The sequence below is a fragment of the Centrocercus urophasianus genome, unplaced genomic scaffold (assembly GCF_019232065.1).
Source record: "Centrocercus urophasianus isolate 14NV4802_14NV808 unplaced genomic scaffold, USGS_Curo_1.0 seq_17, whole genome shotgun sequence".
Classification (NCBI taxonomy): Eukaryota; Metazoa; Chordata; class Aves; order Galliformes; family Phasianidae; genus Centrocercus; species Centrocercus urophasianus.
The window spans coordinates 19,490,989-19,510,798 of record NW_024884722.1 but is presented as its reverse complement, the minus strand read 5'-3'; the positions used below and the strand labels follow the sequence as shown (position 1 = coordinate 19,510,798).

At 42.1% G+C, this 19,810-nt stretch overlaps 1 protein-coding gene across 4 annotated transcripts in view; it reads right to left on the bottom strand.

The window, feature by feature from the left end:
* Nucleotides 1-18,312, bottom strand: part of SEC24C (SEC24 homolog C, COPII coat complex component) — a 34,185-nt gene extending 15,873 nt beyond the window's left edge. The window contains exons 1-8 of one of the 4 annotated variants that reach the window (XM_042817892.1): nucleotides 15,117-15,554; nucleotides 13,790-13,886; nucleotides 10,664-10,866; nucleotides 7,602-7,685; nucleotides 5,623-5,764; nucleotides 4,485-4,663; nucleotides 3,468-3,917; nucleotides 2,632-2,759 (exon numbers count right to left, since the gene is read on the bottom strand). In XM_042817892.1, the coding sequence (XP_042673826.1) occupies nucleotides 2,632-2,759; nucleotides 3,468-3,917; nucleotides 4,485-4,663; nucleotides 5,623-5,764; nucleotides 7,602-7,685; nucleotides 10,664-10,838 (1,158 nt within the window). In that variant the 5' untranslated portion in view covers nucleotides 10,839-10,866; nucleotides 13,790-13,886; nucleotides 15,117-15,554. Of the gene's footprint in view, nucleotides 1-2,631; nucleotides 2,760-3,467; nucleotides 3,918-4,484; nucleotides 4,664-5,622; nucleotides 5,765-7,601; nucleotides 7,686-10,663; nucleotides 10,867-13,789; nucleotides 13,953-15,116; nucleotides 15,555-18,252 lie in introns of those variants that run through there. The other 3 variants (XM_042817890.1, XM_042817891.1, XM_042817893.1) reach the window with 3 other exon arrangements.
* Between the last annotated feature and the right edge of the window lie 1,498 nt (nucleotides 18,313-19,810).

The window sequence follows — 19,810 nt, the reverse complement described above, 5'->3', positions numbered from 1 at the left end:
GATCAAGAAAGGAACTTTTGCTAGTATTCCTTTTTTACTGATCTTAGCCAAATTAAAATCAGAAGCTTATTTTAGTCTCAGGCTGAAGCTGTATAGATGACCTGGCTTTTCCTTGCTGTTACGTTCATGGTGCTTTTTGGAGATGCGGAAAGTGAAGTTTCGATAGAGAGTTATCAATGATTCAGGCTTAAACTTCACAAAACAAGTGAAAGTTTTCATTTTTATTAGAATTACAATTTTGAAATTAATACAAATGTACTACAGAGAAAAGCACTGAACAGTTTTAATTGACTCAAATACCTGTTGAACTTTGCATAAGAACAGAAGATTGTTCTTACGTAGTTTTAACTACCTTTACTATATTGGTGCTTGAATCAAAAATTAAAACTAGCAATTCTTCTGATCTTATTCTGCCACCACCTGTATCTTCGATTGAACTGTGAAACGTGGAACTGTGCACAGCAGAACTTCCACCCTTTCAGTACAGATTCCAAGTTGCCACAAAAAACACCACCCACAGCATCAGACTTCTCTCACTTAAATCGAGTTCCATCTCAAAAGTCTACAGACTGATTGACATCGATGACCTCACAGCTTGTAGCTGTTCTATGACCAAATTCAGCTAAACAAGGAAGAACTGGTACAAGGGTAATTGTTTTTTCTCCTTCCAGCGCAAAAGGTAGCTGCTTTGTCTTCAGATAAATTTCTCAAGACACAACCATTGTATTTCCAAATTCAAAATATAATGGTTACAAATTAGCACAGATAATGAAAGAATGTTTCTAGCTCCCCATGCTTCATAGCAGTCAACTAGAAGATTTACATCAGCAAGTAACATCAAAAGAAAACAGTGTTTCCTCACTTGTAGCAGTTCAAAGCATTAGCCCCGTATTGCTATCAACAAGAACTGTAACCAAATTCTGCTCAGAAATGGTAAAACACGTGGCTACAAAGGCTCATAAGGTGTGCATGTTAACATGGAACACACTACACAGACAATTACACTGATGACTTAACACTTCAAATGCCATGTAATCTGTATTTTAAGGAACAGATAAAGTGAAGGGGAGACATTCTTCATGATCTGTTTCTGAAACAGTCTACTTTCTATTGCCTCACCAAACATCACAGAAGAGACTTTAACAACCTCTCGTGGTGTTATACTCATTTTCATAAGGCAAGCAGGACATAGCAAGGAAAGGATATAGGATTAGTGATGAAGGGTTAATGAGGTGAAGTTCAGGTTCCATGCATGCACAGATGGTCACCAACACAGACCACAGTTGACATATATATAGCACTTACTGGACTAGGAATTGCATCTGGGTCTATTCTGTGTCTGGGTTTCTGCTGGGGTGGCAGCTCATTAAGTTGCTTTTTTAAAAAAATATGCATATAAATAAAAAGTAAAGAGTGCCACCAAAAAAAAAAAAAAAAGAAAAGAAAAAGAAAGGGAAGAGAATAATAAAAAGTAACAATGTTACTTCTCTCTACTCAAACTCGAAGCACTGCAATTAGATATATTTGGACATTCACTCATGCAACAAGAAACACATCAGCTTCTGCAACGTACACCAACCCCAAAAGTCAGTATTGCTGTGATACTGAGACACACTGCTATCAGATGTAGTAGCTCACGTGCTCATTTTGGTTAGAAATTGGGAATTTATGTTTCAAGAACATGCTGAAATGAAGGTAACTGATAAAAGCCATCTGAGATCTCATTTAGTGGGGAAAAAAGAAGCTGACAAGCATTATACATTCTTATTCTCGATGAAAAAAATTAGTCCTAAGCCTTATATAAACCTGAAGTCTAAATAGATCATCTTTTTTGAAAGCAGTAACTTCTGAATAGCAGCAATAAAGATCTCAGCTGTAACTCAAAACGAAATTCTTTTTGGAGTTTTTAAGAACCAGTTGTAATCACTGCTATGGAAAAGTTCCCTGTTACCAAACAGTTGCGGCCTTCTGAGACAGTAACAGCACCAGGAGCTGTGGAAGGAAAGTACAGCAGACCAGTGGCAATAGCACATCCAGGCTTAATATTACACATCACTGCTAGCCATTGCACACCATCGCACGCCTTTTCCTCAGAACCTCCATTTCAAAAAATAATCCTAATTTGTGAAGCTGTCCATGTTTGATTGAAGTAGCATCCTGACTTTATGATCCAAAGAAAACTAACCAGGCAATAGGAAAAGAAAAAACATTACAATCATCTCCTGTGAACCTTAGTTCAAGCTTCGATCATGCAGTTCATAGATTGCTACCTACCAGCAGTTAGTTCACCTTGGAAAGTAATTAAGTTAGAATTCAGAAATGATGAAGCAAGCTTAATCTAAGCCCTCAAGGATTCCTAAAATGTAACATAGTACCAAAAAAGCCCTGAGGAATTAAAGCAGTGATACGTATACGCAGTGTCTTTCTCCAGTTGTCAAGGGAAAAAGTGCTTCTGGGCTTACTCATAACAAGTGACAGAAGCTGGATATAATAGAGAAAAGAAAGCAGGAAAAAAAAAAAGACTGTTGTTCTTTGGAACAAGAAACCTGCTTTCAGCTTTGGTCTCTGTCAGTTTTGTTTAGAGTAAAGACATTACAGAAAAGTTCACACTTAAGAACAAAGTAAGCTTACAGGGCTAGGAATTGAATCTGGATCCAAGCGTTTTGGTGGTGGTGGTCCAGGCTGACTTCCATAATTTGGTGTGCCTGGATAGGCTCCGCCATAGTTTGGCTGGGGGCCCCTCACCTGTCCAAAGGAACCTTGCAAGAAAGGAACAATAAATTAAATAACTGCTAACATAAGGCAGTTCCTCATTAGGCACTTCCCATTCATTCTGTCATCATAAAAATAACAAGAATCCTACACGCTTTCCAGATAATTAGGATTAAGTTTTTCTCAGTATTTTAGCTCAGTATATCTCAACCAGTGATTCAGTAAGCTGACACAGCCCTCCTTAAAATCAGACTTAAAGAAACATGGTTAAGACCAACATAACTGTTTTCAAAATAACAGGATTAAAATATGTATTAAGATGTGTACTGTCAACATTCTGCAGAGCTGCCTAAAAAAAATTACACACAGAACAGCCACAGAGTTAGTGGATGACCCCACAGTGCCATAAACTAAGTTGTGCAAAGAACTCTCAGGTAGTTTTGACTTGCCTGAAGTCACAGTAATAGGTTAACGTATGGTAACTTCTTCTGTTTGTTTTTTTTTGTTGTTGTTGTTTTGTTTTGTTTTTTAAACTTCATGAGGTCATTTCATATCACTGGATTAAAACCCGTAAAACAAATAGCTTAGAATGGTAAATACTACTGTTTATCTTGGATTTGTCCTTTATCAGAGAGAAACAAGAGCAAAGCTTTGAACTCTAGCCAGAAGTTTCCAAGTTACAAACCTGCAATCCATTTCTCTGTAGCACACAGAGAATACATCTAACAAACAACTTCTACTTTAGGAACACTCACCGTTCTGCTGCATTTGATATCCTGGCTGAGGAGGATGAGTGGGTGGAGGTGGTCCATGAAGGCCACTCATGGGAGGCCCTGGGTGAGGCCCTGACAGAGTTGATGGGGGTGGTGGTGAGGACACATGATTAGGCTGGGACATCGGTGGTCCAGCAACTGTCTGCCCAGACAGCGGTGGGCCGGGCATGAGAGGCAGCCTTGGGGCACCTGTGGAAGGAGGGTAAGAGGAAGGTCCAATCCCCGTAGAAGACGGAGGCGGAGCAAAACCAGGGACTTCAGTAGGTAAGCGCTGAGTTGGTACTGGTTGACCAGAAAAGGGAGGCTGTGCCAAAGGAAGACCCTGAGGCACACTGGGAGGAGGGGGTCCTTGGCTCGCAGTGTACGGTGTGTAGAGACCAGATCCTGTTGCACTGAAGCTCCCTGAGACCGGGGGAACCGATGTTGGGGGACCTAATAAGAAAACACATTACTATCATTTTTTTTTCTTCCTGATTTCCTCTAGAAAATTAATTCCAAACTCAAAACAATTCAAACAGTACTCCTTCACTCACAATTATCTAAACTGATCTACCGCTTTCACCTTCAGATGGACATTCCAGTACCAACATAAAAACCTTAAGTGAACATTACTCTAAGGGATCTGAAAACTCTCCCCCTTCCTTATTATTATTATTTTTTGATGGAGCTGAGTGACAAGGAATGTAGACTCTCAGCTCACATACATGTAGATGTTTCTGTGTGTCACACACAGATTCATTTAGTAATATGATTAAAGAATATAACAATATTCCTCCTTGTGTCCTGTAATACTTCCTGCACTGACTCTGCAGTAATATCAGCTCTTTTTTCCCCAGTGATGATATCACCAGCCAAGGAAACTACTGTTTACAATGGCAGATATCAACATTCAGATAATCTCCATCAACATATGGCAGTGAATCATTGACAAGAGCAAAACTTAATAAATAACTAGCACAAATTGAAAGCAATCACATTTCTACAGCCAGAAAACCTCACCATATCCCAGTCCAGCTGGGGGAGGAGCAGAGATTGAAGTACTGCCAATCGTCATCCCTGCCATGTGATTGCTGAGCTGCTGTACACTGGATGGAGGGGGACCATATTGCTGGAACGTAGATGGCTGGCTGACAGGCGCAGGTGCTGAGCCTGGCAGGAACGGCTGAGAAGCAGGCGGCCTGAGAAGGGGAGATGAGAAATTTCACTGATATTCCTTATGCAAACAGTTACAGCTCTCCATGCCATTAAAAAGTTGTTCTAGCATATAAATACTAGACAATAATTTACATGAAGTATAAATTAAGCACTGTTGTTAAGTTTCTTAAAAATAATTACGTACACCCCACACAGATCTGAATCTTTTTCATCATAAATATCTGTTGGTTCCTAAAACACAAATTCTATGTCTAAAGCTAATTAAATTTTCTGTTAATTCCATTTCAGTTCACGCTGTCAAGGAACCAAACACATCTACTACGTGGAAGCAATTGTTTCCAAACAAGACAGATTCTGGCAACCAGGAAATTATTTATGGAAAAAGAAAAACTTTGGAGAAGTGGTTATGATTAGTCAACTGATGTCTATACATATAACACAGGTGCATTAAAAAGCACAAGGCAGAGGTCAAGGGAGGCGATCCTCCTTTACTTCACCCTGGTGAGGCCACATCTGGAATAGTGTGTCCAGTTCTGGAGTCCCCAGTTCAAAAAAGACAGGGATCTCCTAGAAAGAGTCCAGTGCAGGGCAACAAAGATGACGAAGGGCCTCTCCTGTACAAGGAAAGGCTGAGAGACCCGGGACTCCTCAGACCAGAAAAGATTTGCTAAGAATTGCTAAGAGAGGGATCTCATAACTATTTATAAATTTTGAAGTGCAGAAGGTCAAGTTGATGCGAGTGGACTTCAGTGGCAAGCAATGACAGAACAGAAAGAAGCAGGCAGAAACTGCAACACAGGAAGTTCCATACTAACACAAAGAAAAATTTATTTACTGTCAGAGTGGCAGAGCACTGGAACAGAGAGGGCAATAAGATACAAAAAAAAGTCAGCATCCACCACGGCAAAAACAAAGGATCTAAAGCAAAGTAAATGCCAAATGGCTGAGACCTAGCATTAAGATTTTCTCTTCTTGTATATACCTCTGCATTGGTGCTGTTGAGGTTGGGATCCCATTCTGCACATCTCCTTGTCCAAACTGACTGTACCCCTGGTGGCCAGAAGGAAGAGATGTTCCACTGGCTGGAGGGGGAGCTCCGGAAGTTGGAAGGGCTCTGACTGAACCTACAGAAAAAAAAAAAAAACCAAATTATTCACAGGAATAAGAACTTGAAATAGCTACCAAGAAAAATCAAGGGAGGAAAAAAGTGAAAAAGTTTGGATGGCCAAATTAATGTATCAGTACTCTCTCAGCAGCAAGTTATTTATGCAACTATGTTAGTAGTAGCAAAACTGAAAACAAATATTTTAGCCATTGTCACTAGTCACATCTCCACACAGATTAAATAGAAAATAGGCACTGTGGAAGACCTTCAAAAGACATCTTTATTTTTTGATAAGAAAACATCTGTTTTCTTATCAGAAAGATGTTAAGTTCCTCCCCCTTAATATCTAATTGTTTTTATCTGCAGGAAGGAGAGTATTTACATAAACCTAGCATTCATTATGGGTTAGTTTTCCCATCTTGAAGACTAAGTGTAATGTGAATAGATTCAGTTTTTAAAAAGTACACTCTACTGGCTGTTTTTATGCCCAGCCTAGCAAGGACCATCACAGGCTATTCTTCCAGCCTCTTAAGCTTGGAGAGTAGCAGGAATACTTTCTAGTTTTTCAAAGTAAGCTGCTTCCTATAGCATCTACTTAAAAAAAAAATTAGCTTCTATTTGATTAAGATTATATTAAAAGCTCTGATAATTAAAACTATATGACTGCGCATGCAAACTACAACTACAGGTTTACAGTTTTTTTTTCAGCTTTACCAGGCACACAACTTGATAAATGCATCTTTAATTCCAAAAAAAACCCAAAAACCAACTGAGAAATCTTATTTTTCCTAATCCTTCTCATAAATACACTTCTCTAACCATTAGCACAGACTGCTCAAATAGCCACTGAAAAAAAATTACTTGAAGGGATATGAATATCTAGTGGTTTGTTCCCCTTAAGATTCATTTTTCTTGAGGAACCTTTAAGTCCCTCTTCAATACCTTTGAGATACTGTCCTTACTCATCACAGACCTCAAAATAGAGGCAGACTGCAGGATAATGGGAAGTGACAGCGATTTTATTCAAAGTCCTGAGATTACATGAACTTGGCCCAGCTCTGACTGCCTACTCTTCTTAACAAAGACACTGATGGAAATAGCTCTTCCAACATACCCTTCTTTTCAGGGTAAAAAGAAATTTTTTCCCTTATTTTAGGGAAAAATATGACATGATTTCTTGCAATGTTTCTAATTTCTGCATCTTCATTGCTGACTTAGCAAAAATATTTCCTTATTCAAGCATCAGCTTTCAGAATTAGAATTATTCCTAGCAAATAAGACTTTCATGCTATATTCAAGAAGGCTAAAAGTTTTTTCCTTAAATGAAAATCCAAGTTATAAAAATCCTTTCACTTCTAAGACCAAATTCCTGGTGGCTGGGGAGGTTTTTTTTGGCTGGCTGTTTTTCAATGTTGTTTGTTTTGTATTTCTTCACTGCAATGCTTTTATTTCAGACCTCATATTTTAATTCTTTCCCAAAGGGAATAGGATTTGTTTGTTTGCTTGTTGCATTTAAAGGAAAAAAATTAAGGCTTCTTCCTACCAGAACTCTCTGGGCCAATTCAGGTTTCGAAACGAGCCTTCTCAAAACATTAGTCACAAGTCAGTTTCTATCTACGAATCTGCAGATATAAGGGATTTACACTACAACTATTTCTTCATATCGTATTTGTGTTTCTGGAACGCTGCTGACAAACAGCGTAGGAAGCACCCCATCTACCTCTGCCTGAATAACTGAATACCCACACCCTTGAGACAAAAACCCTGCTGAACTGGAATGTGGCACAGAAGATGGTTAAGAGAACCACCCCTTCCCCACAGTAGGAGTGGCACAGCACAAACGCTCCCACATTTACCTATGAGATTAGGTGCAAGAGAAGTGTCAGAGTTGAGAGAAACAGGAGAGCCCTTCGAAGGGAACCCCAAGGAAGGAAAATAACCTGGAAAGACAGAATACCAGTAAATCAAGCCTGAGAGAAGCACCAAGACAGTGTTTCCAATCTTAAGGACAGTCTGCTGTGCAGAAAGTATCATGTACGTAAAAACCCATGTCGCATTTACTGCTTCTTTCTTATTCTCCCTCTCATTGTTCTGCCGTCCATAACGCATGTTACCAACACAGCTCGTACATTAACATTAATACAAATGTAAATATTGTGAACTAAGTCTAAGCATAATAATCCAAAAGCAACCTAATTGTTACTGGTAGACAGACAATTGTATTTGTACTTTCAACTGCATGATCTCATTAGAAGCAAAAAGCTGACTGCAGGAGTGAAAGACTGATGCAAAATTATCCTGGTTCTTTCAGCGTTTTTACTGTGTGAAGAAGCTGTGCTCAGCTAACAGTGCAGTATTCCACTTCTGCTTCTAAGCAAGTTCTCAGCCTCTGGCACAACATTTCCATGTTTCTGTCAGTTAGAGCTGGGGTTTGTCATATAAGTCAGATGCAAAGTTTCTCTGACCAAGGATGGCAAGCACTGCCAATACTTCTCCAGTCAGTTTTCCAAGCACTTTTTACTTATTATTTTTCAAACACATCCTTAAGACGACTACATTGATACCACAGAGTAACATCAGCAGTTCTCCTTTCATCCCTCAGTGTTCTCAATGCCTGTCACTCTAGCATCTCTGAATTGAATTCTCTCCCCTCTACATAATACGGTTACAACAGACCTTGCTGCCAAGACTCATAACAAACACCACGACGAAGACAGCAAAGATGGAGACGGAGACTTTTTTCTCTATCGCCTATCTGCTCTGTTAGTGCACCACATGTGTATGTCACTCTCTTCTACCTGGATCTCATCTAGCACCTACTAGCAAGTTAACTTCTGGCTGCTACGCTTATGCTCTGCATTTTACATTCCCTCCCTCTAACGACAGAAATCCTGAATTTGCAAGAGCAGGTATGAGATGTGCGCCCTGACAAGATTTCCTTTGTGCAGTCTGTTAAGGATTTTTCTCCTATCTTTAGAAAGGGAGGTCTTATAAGAAGAAAAAAAAACCCAAGAGGCATCTCCACAAACCACAAGTGGCCTTTCCCCAAGACGCTGCTGATGGACATAAGGACTGCAGTATGTCTCTGTTGTCCAACATGTTGCCATCAGTGTCACGTTACCACTCAATCGCTGCTGGTGCACAAATACCAGACTGTTTTTAATTTGCAAAGGTTTATATGTATATTAGAGGATTTTTAGGCACATTCTTACTGATCAGTCATGAATGACATTTCTGCTGCTCTGAAATTAAAAAAGCCAAAGTAAACAATTCAAAAGAAAACCAGCTAATTTCCTTAAAATTAAATGCCTTTCAATCTTGCGAGTAATTTTTGATGGAAAAAGCTCACTCGTTTCTTTTCACAAAGATCCTAAACATTCTTCACACTACTGTCAGTCAGAACTTGTTCGTTCTAAAGAGCAGAGCAGACAAAGCTCTACCAACAGATCTACACTCTTTGCCCTTTTTGAATCTCCTCTCTCTCACTGAATTAAGCCCAGTTCCTCCCCGTTCCTTTCATGCAGTGGAAAATACTAGTTAGCTGATGCATCCACTGAGCAGCAAATGTGCCCAAAGCTCTGTCTTGTGCACTCCCAGGAAGCAGGGCTTCTTTCTGCCTCACACTGCTGATTTTCATAGCTTTTATAAAAATTTAAACCCTCCATGAAATTAGTTCAAAGCTCATTCATTAAAAGTGATGCTGAAGGAGATTTCCTAGGAAGAGGGGGAGAGGATTAAGGAAAGAAGAGGAAGATGGAACAAAACTGAATAATCCAGTTCTTCAGCATACCACATGCTCCTCTTCTACTCCACTACTGCGCTAACTCCAGCCAAAATAAACAGCAGGGGAACCATTTAGCTCCCCCTGGAAGTCTCTTTCTCAGGACATATATTTCAGCCTCCCACTTCTGCCAGTTTCAGTAAGACAGTGGGTATTTTGATTGCTCTATTTGCCTCATCAAGTCTGGCTGAAATTCCACTTCGCAAAAAATTCGAAGCGTTTTTGTAAGGGCAACGACACAGAGATCATTAACATGAGCAGTATATTGCTCATTTCCTTAGGAAAACAGTCCAAAATCTAAAACCTTTCAGAGTGAGAGTCTGTGTTGTGCTTACCCTGGTGGACCTGAATTCATCTGTATCATTTTAAGAGGTAGATATACTTCTTCTCAAAGCTATAGTATTTTATCTTCTACAACATTACTGATGCTAAGGCCACTATTCATCTCCCAGTAGAATTTGGGTACTCTAAATTTATAAAAATTTGAGGATATTTTGTTTTTACGTTAGACTTGCATTTGAGCACAGAAAGAAAAAAGAATCAAACTATTTTGTTAAAGAAAAAATACACAAGCTTAGGCTTATTTTGCCATTCTAAAAAAAAAATGACATGATCCTGCAGAACCAGGAGAATTCTGGACTACATTAGCATACCCACACATCCATAAACTTTCTGTTGCTTTTAAAGATAGTAAAGAAGCTAGTTCCAAACATGCTTCCTATCTAAAGTTATATATTTTAATCCTTTGAGACAGAGCACAGACCCTGCTATGCAGTAATGTAAAGCAGCCTCTGCTACAAATCTGTTACAGTCTCTCACTGCTGCCCCCAACATAACCTCTTCAGGAACACTACCCCATTGGGTTGCTTCAGCACCATGGGGGCAGGGACACACAAAAAGAAAGCAGTCTCAAAAGAAAGTGAGCTGTTAAGAGAAGAGTAAGCCCTACTGAGTCAGACAAGTGACAGGAATAATCTGAGCACATACAGAAAGAACATGATTCTTAACATCACGTAAGCTGTGTGCAGAAGATAACTGCTATCAGGAAACAGAAATGCAGCGATAGGAAACAAACAAAAATTCTGTAAACGCAACAATTCACAGATTACCAATCGTGATGTTTTGGTTGAGAAGTACCTTGTGGAGGGACTGGCTGTTGGTATCCTGGCATCGGACCATTATAAGCTCCATACTGTGCGTGAGGAACCCCTGGCAATGGCTGTCCTCCGTAGGCAGGCTGCTGGTAGCCCTGATATCCAGGCTGAGGTTGCCCATAAGGAGGCCCCGCGTGAGTATGCTGGTTTACACTCATTGTATTCACATCCCCAAACTAATTTCACCTGCAAAAAGTGGAGGGGGGAAGGAAATGGCTTTTAGAAGACATAAAACCAAACCAGCCAATTTCTCTACTGCTTTCACAGAAATTAGAGATCCTGAGATACTACAGAAGTTAACACTTCAGCAGTAATTTACTCTTGCACAGTTTTTCCATGGTAAACGCTTTACAAAAACTAGCTAGAAAACAATCATCTAATAAACTGTTTCCAATCAATCCACTCATTCACTGTTCTGTTCTAGTTAGACTTGTGGTCAGCTTCTTAGGAAAAAAAAATCTCATAATTTGCCACTCCAAAGCAGAATTACGAATCTTCCTGAGACACTTCATGAATTGTTTCCCCCTTCGAAGAACACCTTCATGTTACCCTCCAACCAAAGCTATTCTGTGATCCTATAACAAACAAACAAGACTCAGAAAACAACTTAGATGAGAGATTCCTTAATGTAACACTTCACTAATACTCCACAAGTTTATCTTTAAGATCCATGTTGTGCTACTAGCTCATGCTTCCTTGCTGTGACACACAAATCAGTACCACACAGTCTGCTTCTTGAACTGTTTGAAAGAAACCAGAAGAGACAACAAAGGATTTGAGGGCTTTGCTTTATTTTTTACCAGTTAATGACTTAAAGTCCTTGCTGTACACATAAATTTCAGAAAGCTCAAGTACTCCACAAGCAGCATGCTCATTTAAGACAGATGTTCAAAATGGGAAAGCGTCAGAGGCTGAAGCGTCACTGTGGGAGCTTTATGAAAGGGAAAGAACGGAAACAGTGTCAGAGACAGGAAGGAAGTTCCTCAGAAAAGCTGTGCAAGAGACCTTCTAATAGATGTACTCCCAACTCCTCTAACTTCATAGAGACAAAACCACAAATGACATTGGAGTCCCCAGACCAAGGAGGCAGTTCTTAGAATACCACGGTAGCCAGCAGGCAGATAAGCCACAGAGCCAAGCAGATGACTTCATTGAAAGGAGCTTCCCTCATGGTCTACTTCTCAGAGATACTTTGCAGCCCCTGGGCTCCTTCAGACACTCCATATGCCACTTACTATCCCCTTCAGGTAAAACTGCATGCACAGTAACAATGTACACAAACATGTGTTCTGAGAGTTATTGAAAGACCACAGTTCACACAAAAATGCAAAGTTAAGGTAAAGCAAGTAACTAATTTTCCCTTCGTTTTTCTCCAAATCCCACAATGAACTCCCTCATTGAAAATAAATATCACATCTTAACACAGAGGAGACAAATACAGCTGCAACAGCTATCAGCCAGCTGAGTTAAATCCCAACACAGAATCTACAGCTTAACTGAAGCGGATAATAAATACCTGAGCTCTTTTGCTTATTCATTGAATACAGCATGCCACCTAACGCTATGGCTGCATTATCAGAAAGATGACATCAAAGCAGTATTTCAACAACAAGCACTACAGTTACACACAAACAGTACTAAAATAACTACAGTCCTGTGTGAACCATCCACATACAAATAAATTCTTTCATGGCCAAACAGGGAGAACACATATCACAACAGAATGATCTGCTTGGTTACAGAAGACAGCTAGCTTAATACATGCATACCATGTTTATCTCCTCTAGCTAAGCAGTAACATTAATGCTAAGCATGCAAATGCTTACTCTGAAAATTACATGAAATGAATGAAGTTTCATATTTCTATTTTTCAAGCTGTGCAGAGCTTTTGTTTAGGGGGAAAAAAAAAAAAGTCTTCTCTTAAATCCTTGAAAGTAATTTGCTGTTGAGAGTAACACACAGCGTCACTTACAAAAGCATGACAGTAGTTCTGATCAGTCCACAATGTTTCCAAACACAACAGTGAGCAAGAGGGTCAGTGCCATATACTGAGGTTTCCCATTCCACCTCTGACTTAGCTCTGCAGAGCAGGCTATCTGGAGCAGCTGCAGGGCCAGGAAACCCAGACTTTGAGACCCACATCTGCTCCCAGCTCCCCTGAAGGTTAACTTCTTCCTCTCCAGGCAGGCATCTCACATCACCACACTGCAGTCACACACCTACCCACATTCATTTTCTGTCCAGTGCAACCAGTAAAGCAGAACAACTCTTCTTACAAAGCAAGTGAGAACACAGCTGAAGACTGCTCAACCTGAGCAGCTCAGAACATAAGGTTACGAGGAAAGAAGGCTGCTTTCTCTCCTTCCTACCCCTCACTACTGCTTACTGTACTCTGCATGAGCAATTTGGCTTCCAGACACTGTTCCTACAAATGGGACCTCCTCTCAGGAAGACTTGCAGGCTAAGCAGCAGCACCTGGCAGGACACCTCCTGAGCTACAACCATGAAGGCTCCCTTTACAAGTCGTACCTACAGAACTCTGGAGGCACTGTGGATTTTCCTCAGCAAACCTCATGTTTGCCCAAACAGTTACCACAGAGCTGGAAAAGATAAATCTTTTATCCTATTGCACAATAGGGCAAAAACTCAAGCATGTCCCACTTTCACCTGATGGGAGCACACATTCAGTAGGTGACCCTACCTGATTATCATGAACTATTCTCTTGTCAGCCTTCCCCCACTCCCTCCTGTCAATGTCAGTATTTCCCACTTGGGTGGGCAGGGTTATCTGCTTCTTGCTTGCTCTTCAGCAATACTTGGAGACACAAGTTCATTTAATGCAAATCTTCCAGAGGAAGAGGTCTTAGAATATTTACCCGTATTGTATGGAAAACAGAACCATCTCTTTTGGGTAGTTACAGATGAGTGCCCTAAAGGCACCTCAAGCCTTCAGCTAGTCCCTGTGACAGCCAGAACAGCCCAACATCCCCTACAGCACAAGCTAATGCCTATGCCATTACAGCAGTGACCAAGGAGAGGGCTAGAAATGAAGACAAAGACTCAAGAATTAGCTTGGTGTTGAAGCTGCAGACAAGGCTGCTTCACTGACCTCAGTTGCTCAACCTGCTCTAGATGTAAGGTTTGCAGTACACTTCCTCATCACTGACGTGGAATACCACAAAGGGCAAGGCCAAGAGAATTCAACTCTGAGAAGGCAGAAAAGGGTTGTCACCGAGTGAATCTGTGTTTCTTTTCCCTCAGTACATTATTTTTACCAAACAGCATTCATTTTGCCTGCATCCAAAAAAATATAGATGTAAATTAGAAGCTGGTCGCTTGAAGAGATATGGGAAAAGGGAAGATTTCATGCTCTATTTCTTATGACACAAAGGGGGGGGGGAAAAAAAAAAAAAAAAAAAAAAAAAAAAAAAATCACAGAAAGAATGAAATACATGCTCCAGATAAGGAAAAGTGGAGAGAAAGCAGCCTGTTCCATTTAATGAAAATACTGAGGATATTAATTTGTACGTGGTAATGCATTATGAAAACGAAGGCAAACATACTAGTACAACATGCTGCTGAATGTCATATTAATACTCATGAGTTACAATACAGAAAGCTGAAATAATCGACACTGATGGGGAGAGAGGGACACCGTGACAAGTGGCTGTTACTATTTATAACTAAAATAATTTTCTTATGAAAGAGAGCAACCACTCTGTGCCATTTTCATCCATTCATCTGTACAAAGGCAAATGGCCATGGAAATTTCAGTCAAAACACCAGCAGTACACAGTTAAAATTCATACTGGTATGCTGTTAAATAGACAACCAATGGAGAGTAGCAGCAAAACGATGGGAGAAAAATAGTAAAACAGTAATATGGGGAACAAATGCTTAGCTTTTACAATAGCACCTAGATTCCTTCTGATCCAAACAAAACAGACTACAGATCAGTTTTTACAGCCTACTAAAAAATAAAAAAAACAATGCAACAACACTAGTGATTCATATGAGTTTCAATCAGGAAGTCTCCCCAGACATGGAAAACTGCAAACTCATCATTTTCTCTGGTTTCATTCACTGTTAAAATTCCCTTTTGAAACTGAGGTGATGGATCTCATTAGTTCTTGACTGCTTTCTAAAGGATGCAGCAGAACAACTTTCCTTCAGAAAGATGCTAGAGCCTTTTCTTATGGGTCCTGCCCCTTTACTTCACCTTCTAAGGAGAGCAGAACCTTGGTTCTTGGTTGGTTTTTGTTCTGATTATTTATTTTTATTTTTTTAAAGACAAGGATAACACGGCCTCTGTATTTTGCTGGAATTGAAAGAAATATGATAAATATTTCTGTACAGAGAAATTAAAACCCTTTCCAAAAGATGGGAGAGAAGGGGGCAGCCAGCATCCTCTAAGACCAGTTCAGAATATTACTCACAGTGCTTTTATAGCATCTCTTCTGTAACTTTCTGGAGACAGTTATACCACCTCAACAGCCTCAACTCTGGAGCCAAGATCACTCTTCAAAAGGGGAACATGCTTTTCTTCAGCTGTCGCTTCTTCTGCACACGCACAACATTTAACTCTTCAGATGCAAGAAGCACCTCTTCTGTTTTTCTATAGAAAATCCTGGAAGAGAAGCTCATACCCTGGAAGTCAATGACTGGCAATTGAGCTGGAAGCACTCAGGCTGGTACAACAGCATGCATCCCATATGTCTGTCCAAATTAATCCAAGTGGCACTACTGGAATTGACTCTCTAATTCAGTTGTGGGGTTTTTTGGTTTTTTTTTTTTTTGCTTGTTGTTGCTGTGCTGTGTCTTTCCATCTCAGCAGATTCTCAACTCCTTACGCCATCAGTAACATTCTCTTCACCCATGCATTCTGAGTCACAGCCATAAAACAGATCTGTTTTAACAGTTCAGGAGAGGTGTAAGACACCCACTATTCAAAACGAAGCTTTACAATTTAATACCAGTGCAAGTCCAGAAGCCTCAGTATTTGCACAAAAGAGTTCCAAAAAAAGTATTTGACAGATTACAGCTACAGAATTATAGCTATAGAATTTGTGCCACAACAGGTTCTAGAGAAGAATTCTGGAGGCCAGTCTTTCCTGAAATCCTTCAATCTTCAGGACAAAACAAAAATCATTGTTCACATCGAAGGTGTGATCACTTTGTGTACTTCTAAATAAGAGCCACCTTCAACACTATTTTGTGAGGCTGATTCACCATCTCAGGGAAGGTCCAACATAACATTTAAGCCACAAGGGTGTAATAGCGGTTAAACACGGAACTTAAAGTTTTACTCTTGATCAAACTTTAAGTCTGCCACTATTTCCAACCTTTACCATCACCACCAGATTTTTATTTAGATCAAAAAAGTGTATAAACCTGTTGAGATCTCCTGGTGGCACTGATTTACATATCTTCTTCCAGAATAAAAGCTAAAACAAAAGAAAAGAAATTCTGACACACAGTTCTGGGCACTGCTCCTGGAAAGCAGGCAGTGTAAGCAAAAGTCACTGAAAACATCACATCAGCAAAACACAGTGAAAGACTTCTCTCTTCCCCAGCTGTACCTCCACATCCATGTTACAATGTGTGAAGTCATCTGACTCACTTCTGTGAGCCTTGCACAAGTACAATTAATCAGAAAAAGCTGGAAAGTAGTTTAAAGATTGGAAAGGAGGCTACAAGAATGGATAAATAGGCAAATATAGAACAGACTAGACACATACCGTACTGCTACACAAGCTTTCTGCACACAAATTGTAACACAGACCTTTTTCATCCAAAGCTTCTATACTCTGACTTCCTCTACACAAACATGCATTATGCAATTCCCACCACTCACAATAAACAAAAAAGCTCAGAATTAGCTTTTCCTAATGCCTAACTGCCCAGTTCATACATTTAGTGATTTCTATGTGAACAATGAACTTTGCTGAACATAAAATACAAGGTTTATCTTCACAAGTCATTGCTAATAAAGATTTTCAATCATCCACCTTTTTCTCTACTGTGAGACCTTGTTGATTATTTTTAGTCACTCTTTGTACCTTGCCCTTTCTTACCCAACCATTATTTTTTCCTTGGAGTTTTGACCCTCCTTCTGATGATAAGTGTTACAGGAAGAAGATTTAGCCTTACAGCGGCAAGAGAAAACACTCGAAGATGTACAAGCATCTAACTCAAAGAAAAAGCCCTTTACACATCTGTTCACTGCTAGAATTCAGCTTTTAGCCATGCAGTTAGAATTTGCAGTGACTATCTCAGCATATTAAGAAGTCATAATCCTTATATCAATCTCCATGTGTCTCTATAGTAATAAAGGATTCACTTCAAGTTGTACCATTCAGAAAGAAGCAGACACAGAAAAGCTTTCCTGCACAACAATGCATAGAAATGCTTATGTACAGTGAAGGCAAATCACCTCTTTAGACAGAACTTTAGGCCAATAGTATTTCTATCAATCCCATAAGCCAATGTGACCTGGGACAACTTCATATTAATGAAGAGTAAGGCCAAGACAACATTATCAACAAGTCACCTCACTGTAGGGATGCGATTTCACACAGTCTGTATACAGAAAATGGCACTGCATGTTGTATGTCAGATAGCATTTCTCTCTCTCTAGCATCTCTCCAAAACATTTGGTGAAGAATCTCAGAACAGAAAAAAAACAAATGTTTTTATGAAACTAACACATTAATGGCTGAAATTAACACTGCATATCAAACTAGAAATCTCTATTCCTACATTAGCACATAAATGCTAACAACTGTGGCAGACACTTCTGATGTCAGGGTAAGTAATTCACCTGTGTTTCAGTAACAACTTTTCTCTGCCTCAGTTTAAGTAAGGTTATGCAGAACTACAATGTGACAGCTCCCAACAAGCCCCACTGTTGGTTTTGCAATGCCTTTTAACTGCAGGAACATTCAGAGTTGGCTCAGACACACAACTGGACAACACCTGACACATGGCAGGAATCAAAGGAATTTTCATCCTATTCCAAAGAACACTGCTCAGGGGGAAAGAAAAAAAACACGAAAAACGGAAGTGAACTCCAACACCACAGAACAGCACACATGAAACCTGGCCTAGCCTCTCCTAGAAGCACACTCGTGCTCTGGCCGCACCACCTCCACCCCCACCTTCCCCCTGCATTTTCAAGGCCACAGACGGTCACCCTCTAAGCTCCACCGCCTGTGCGGGGATAGCCGCCCCTCACGGGCTCAGCGACACAAGACGAGCCTAGATACAACAAGCAGGGCCGACAGGACGAGGGCCGTGTGGGAGCGGCCGCCCGTCCCACGGCCCAGCGGCTGCCAGGGCGGCGCCAGGGCCCGGCTCGCAGCGCCCGGGGCTCCTATCTGGCAGCCGACGGTCGCAGAGGACGGCCCCGCCGCCGGGCGCCCCGAATGCGGACGGCGCCGGGCTGCGCTCCCGGCAGGCCGCCTGGCTGCGGTAGCGCCGGGCGTCGCGCGTCGTCCCGCCGGGCCTCGGCCCTGGGAGGAAAGAGAGCGGCGTCCGGGCCTCGCGGCCCCGGCGCCCCGCGGCCTCGCTTACCTCCTCCGCCGCCTGCCGCTCCTGGCGCCGCTGCCGGGCCCGCTTCCGGCTGCCGGGCCCGCCGCTCCACCGGAAGCACCGCTCCCCCGCCCGCCGGCTGCCACGTCCGCACTGCCCGCCAACCCCCGGCCGCCGCCGCGCCCCGCCCGGAAAGGCCCGGATGCCGCGCAGGCGTTCTGGCACTCGCAGGGTGACGTCACTCCGGACGCGGGCCGGCCGCCGCTCGCTGCCGTGCGGGCTCGCCGTGGCGGCGCTCGCGCTTCGTGACGTCGCCGGGCGGAAGTGCCGTCGCTGGGTTGGCCGGGCCGAACCCCCAGGGTTGTTGTCGTGGGGTCTCGCGGGGCCCTGTCTCGCGGAGCGGTTGCGGCAGAAGTCTGTGTATGGCCCCGCTTTGGCGCCGAAGTGCAGTGGCGTTGGAAGAGCGGCTGGAGCGCGCAGGCAGAGCCGTGCTGCATTACTCCCGTGACCGAGCCGTGTGTGACGTGAAACCACGTCCTTTGAAGGATCAGCCACGGTGTCCGCGTCACGGGACGTCCCGTGCCCGTTAGCTGCTGAGGGCTGTTCTCAGCGCGTGCAGAGCAAAAAGAGGTCAATTTGTTCTTAAGGCTGTCAAATAAAATTACGTCTTAACCCAGTAGCATAAGGGGGAGTGTGGATTTGATTTCTCCTGTAGCTCCCAAGGGCCAGGCCTGCGTGGGGTGGCCGGGAGGCCTCTTCCAGTGTGATGCTGAAGAGAAGCTGGTGGTGCAGGGCCTGGGTGCAACTCTGCTCTCTTGGCCATTGAGGAGCCGGGACATAATGTCCCCTGCTGAGAGCTGTCTGAATCCCCTATGTGTGGCTAATCCTGGCTATTCTTGTCCCCATGTCTAATACTAGGACTGGCTGCAGAGCGTCTGAGAGTGAGGAGCACATCTCCAGCCTGCCCGTGGTTTTCAGGACATTCCTGTGTAGTTACACCAGCTGCATAAGGAAGGTACAAGTGGAGAGTGTTGCCACTTCCTGGCTACTCTGGTTCAGTTTCTCAGGTTTGGGTGCCGTCACCTGATCTTGCACAAGTTTGTGCTTGTGTCACATCTATACCCGAAACTGCCATGCTAATGAATCCTCAGTGCTGGGTTACTCAGATTCGCATTTGGAAAGGGAAGTGGAAATAAAATTTTTACTGAAAAGCTTCCAGCTTTAAGAGTGCCAGATGAAGCTCTGGAGGCAGGAGGTGAGCTATTTTCAGCCATGCTTCGGTGAGAGATCCATGCACTGAGGGTGAGATTGACATGACACGTGTGCAGAACAACTCTGGCCCTTTACCAACAGCAGAATCAAATGTCTAATCATAGGCAGAGCAGCAGCTGAGAGTGCAGAAGAGCAGGGAAGGCTGGGCTTGACAGTCTCAACTCTCTTCTTGTGTGTGTGAACTTGAAGGAAAAAGTGAGAAGTGGGCCTTTGGGGAGATTGGAGAATTGTGATGTGAATGGTGAAGATGGGAATGGAAGATACTGCCTGTTAAGACCTAGAGCCTGTTTCGAAGTTGGGAAGACAAAATATCCAAAGTACAGAAATC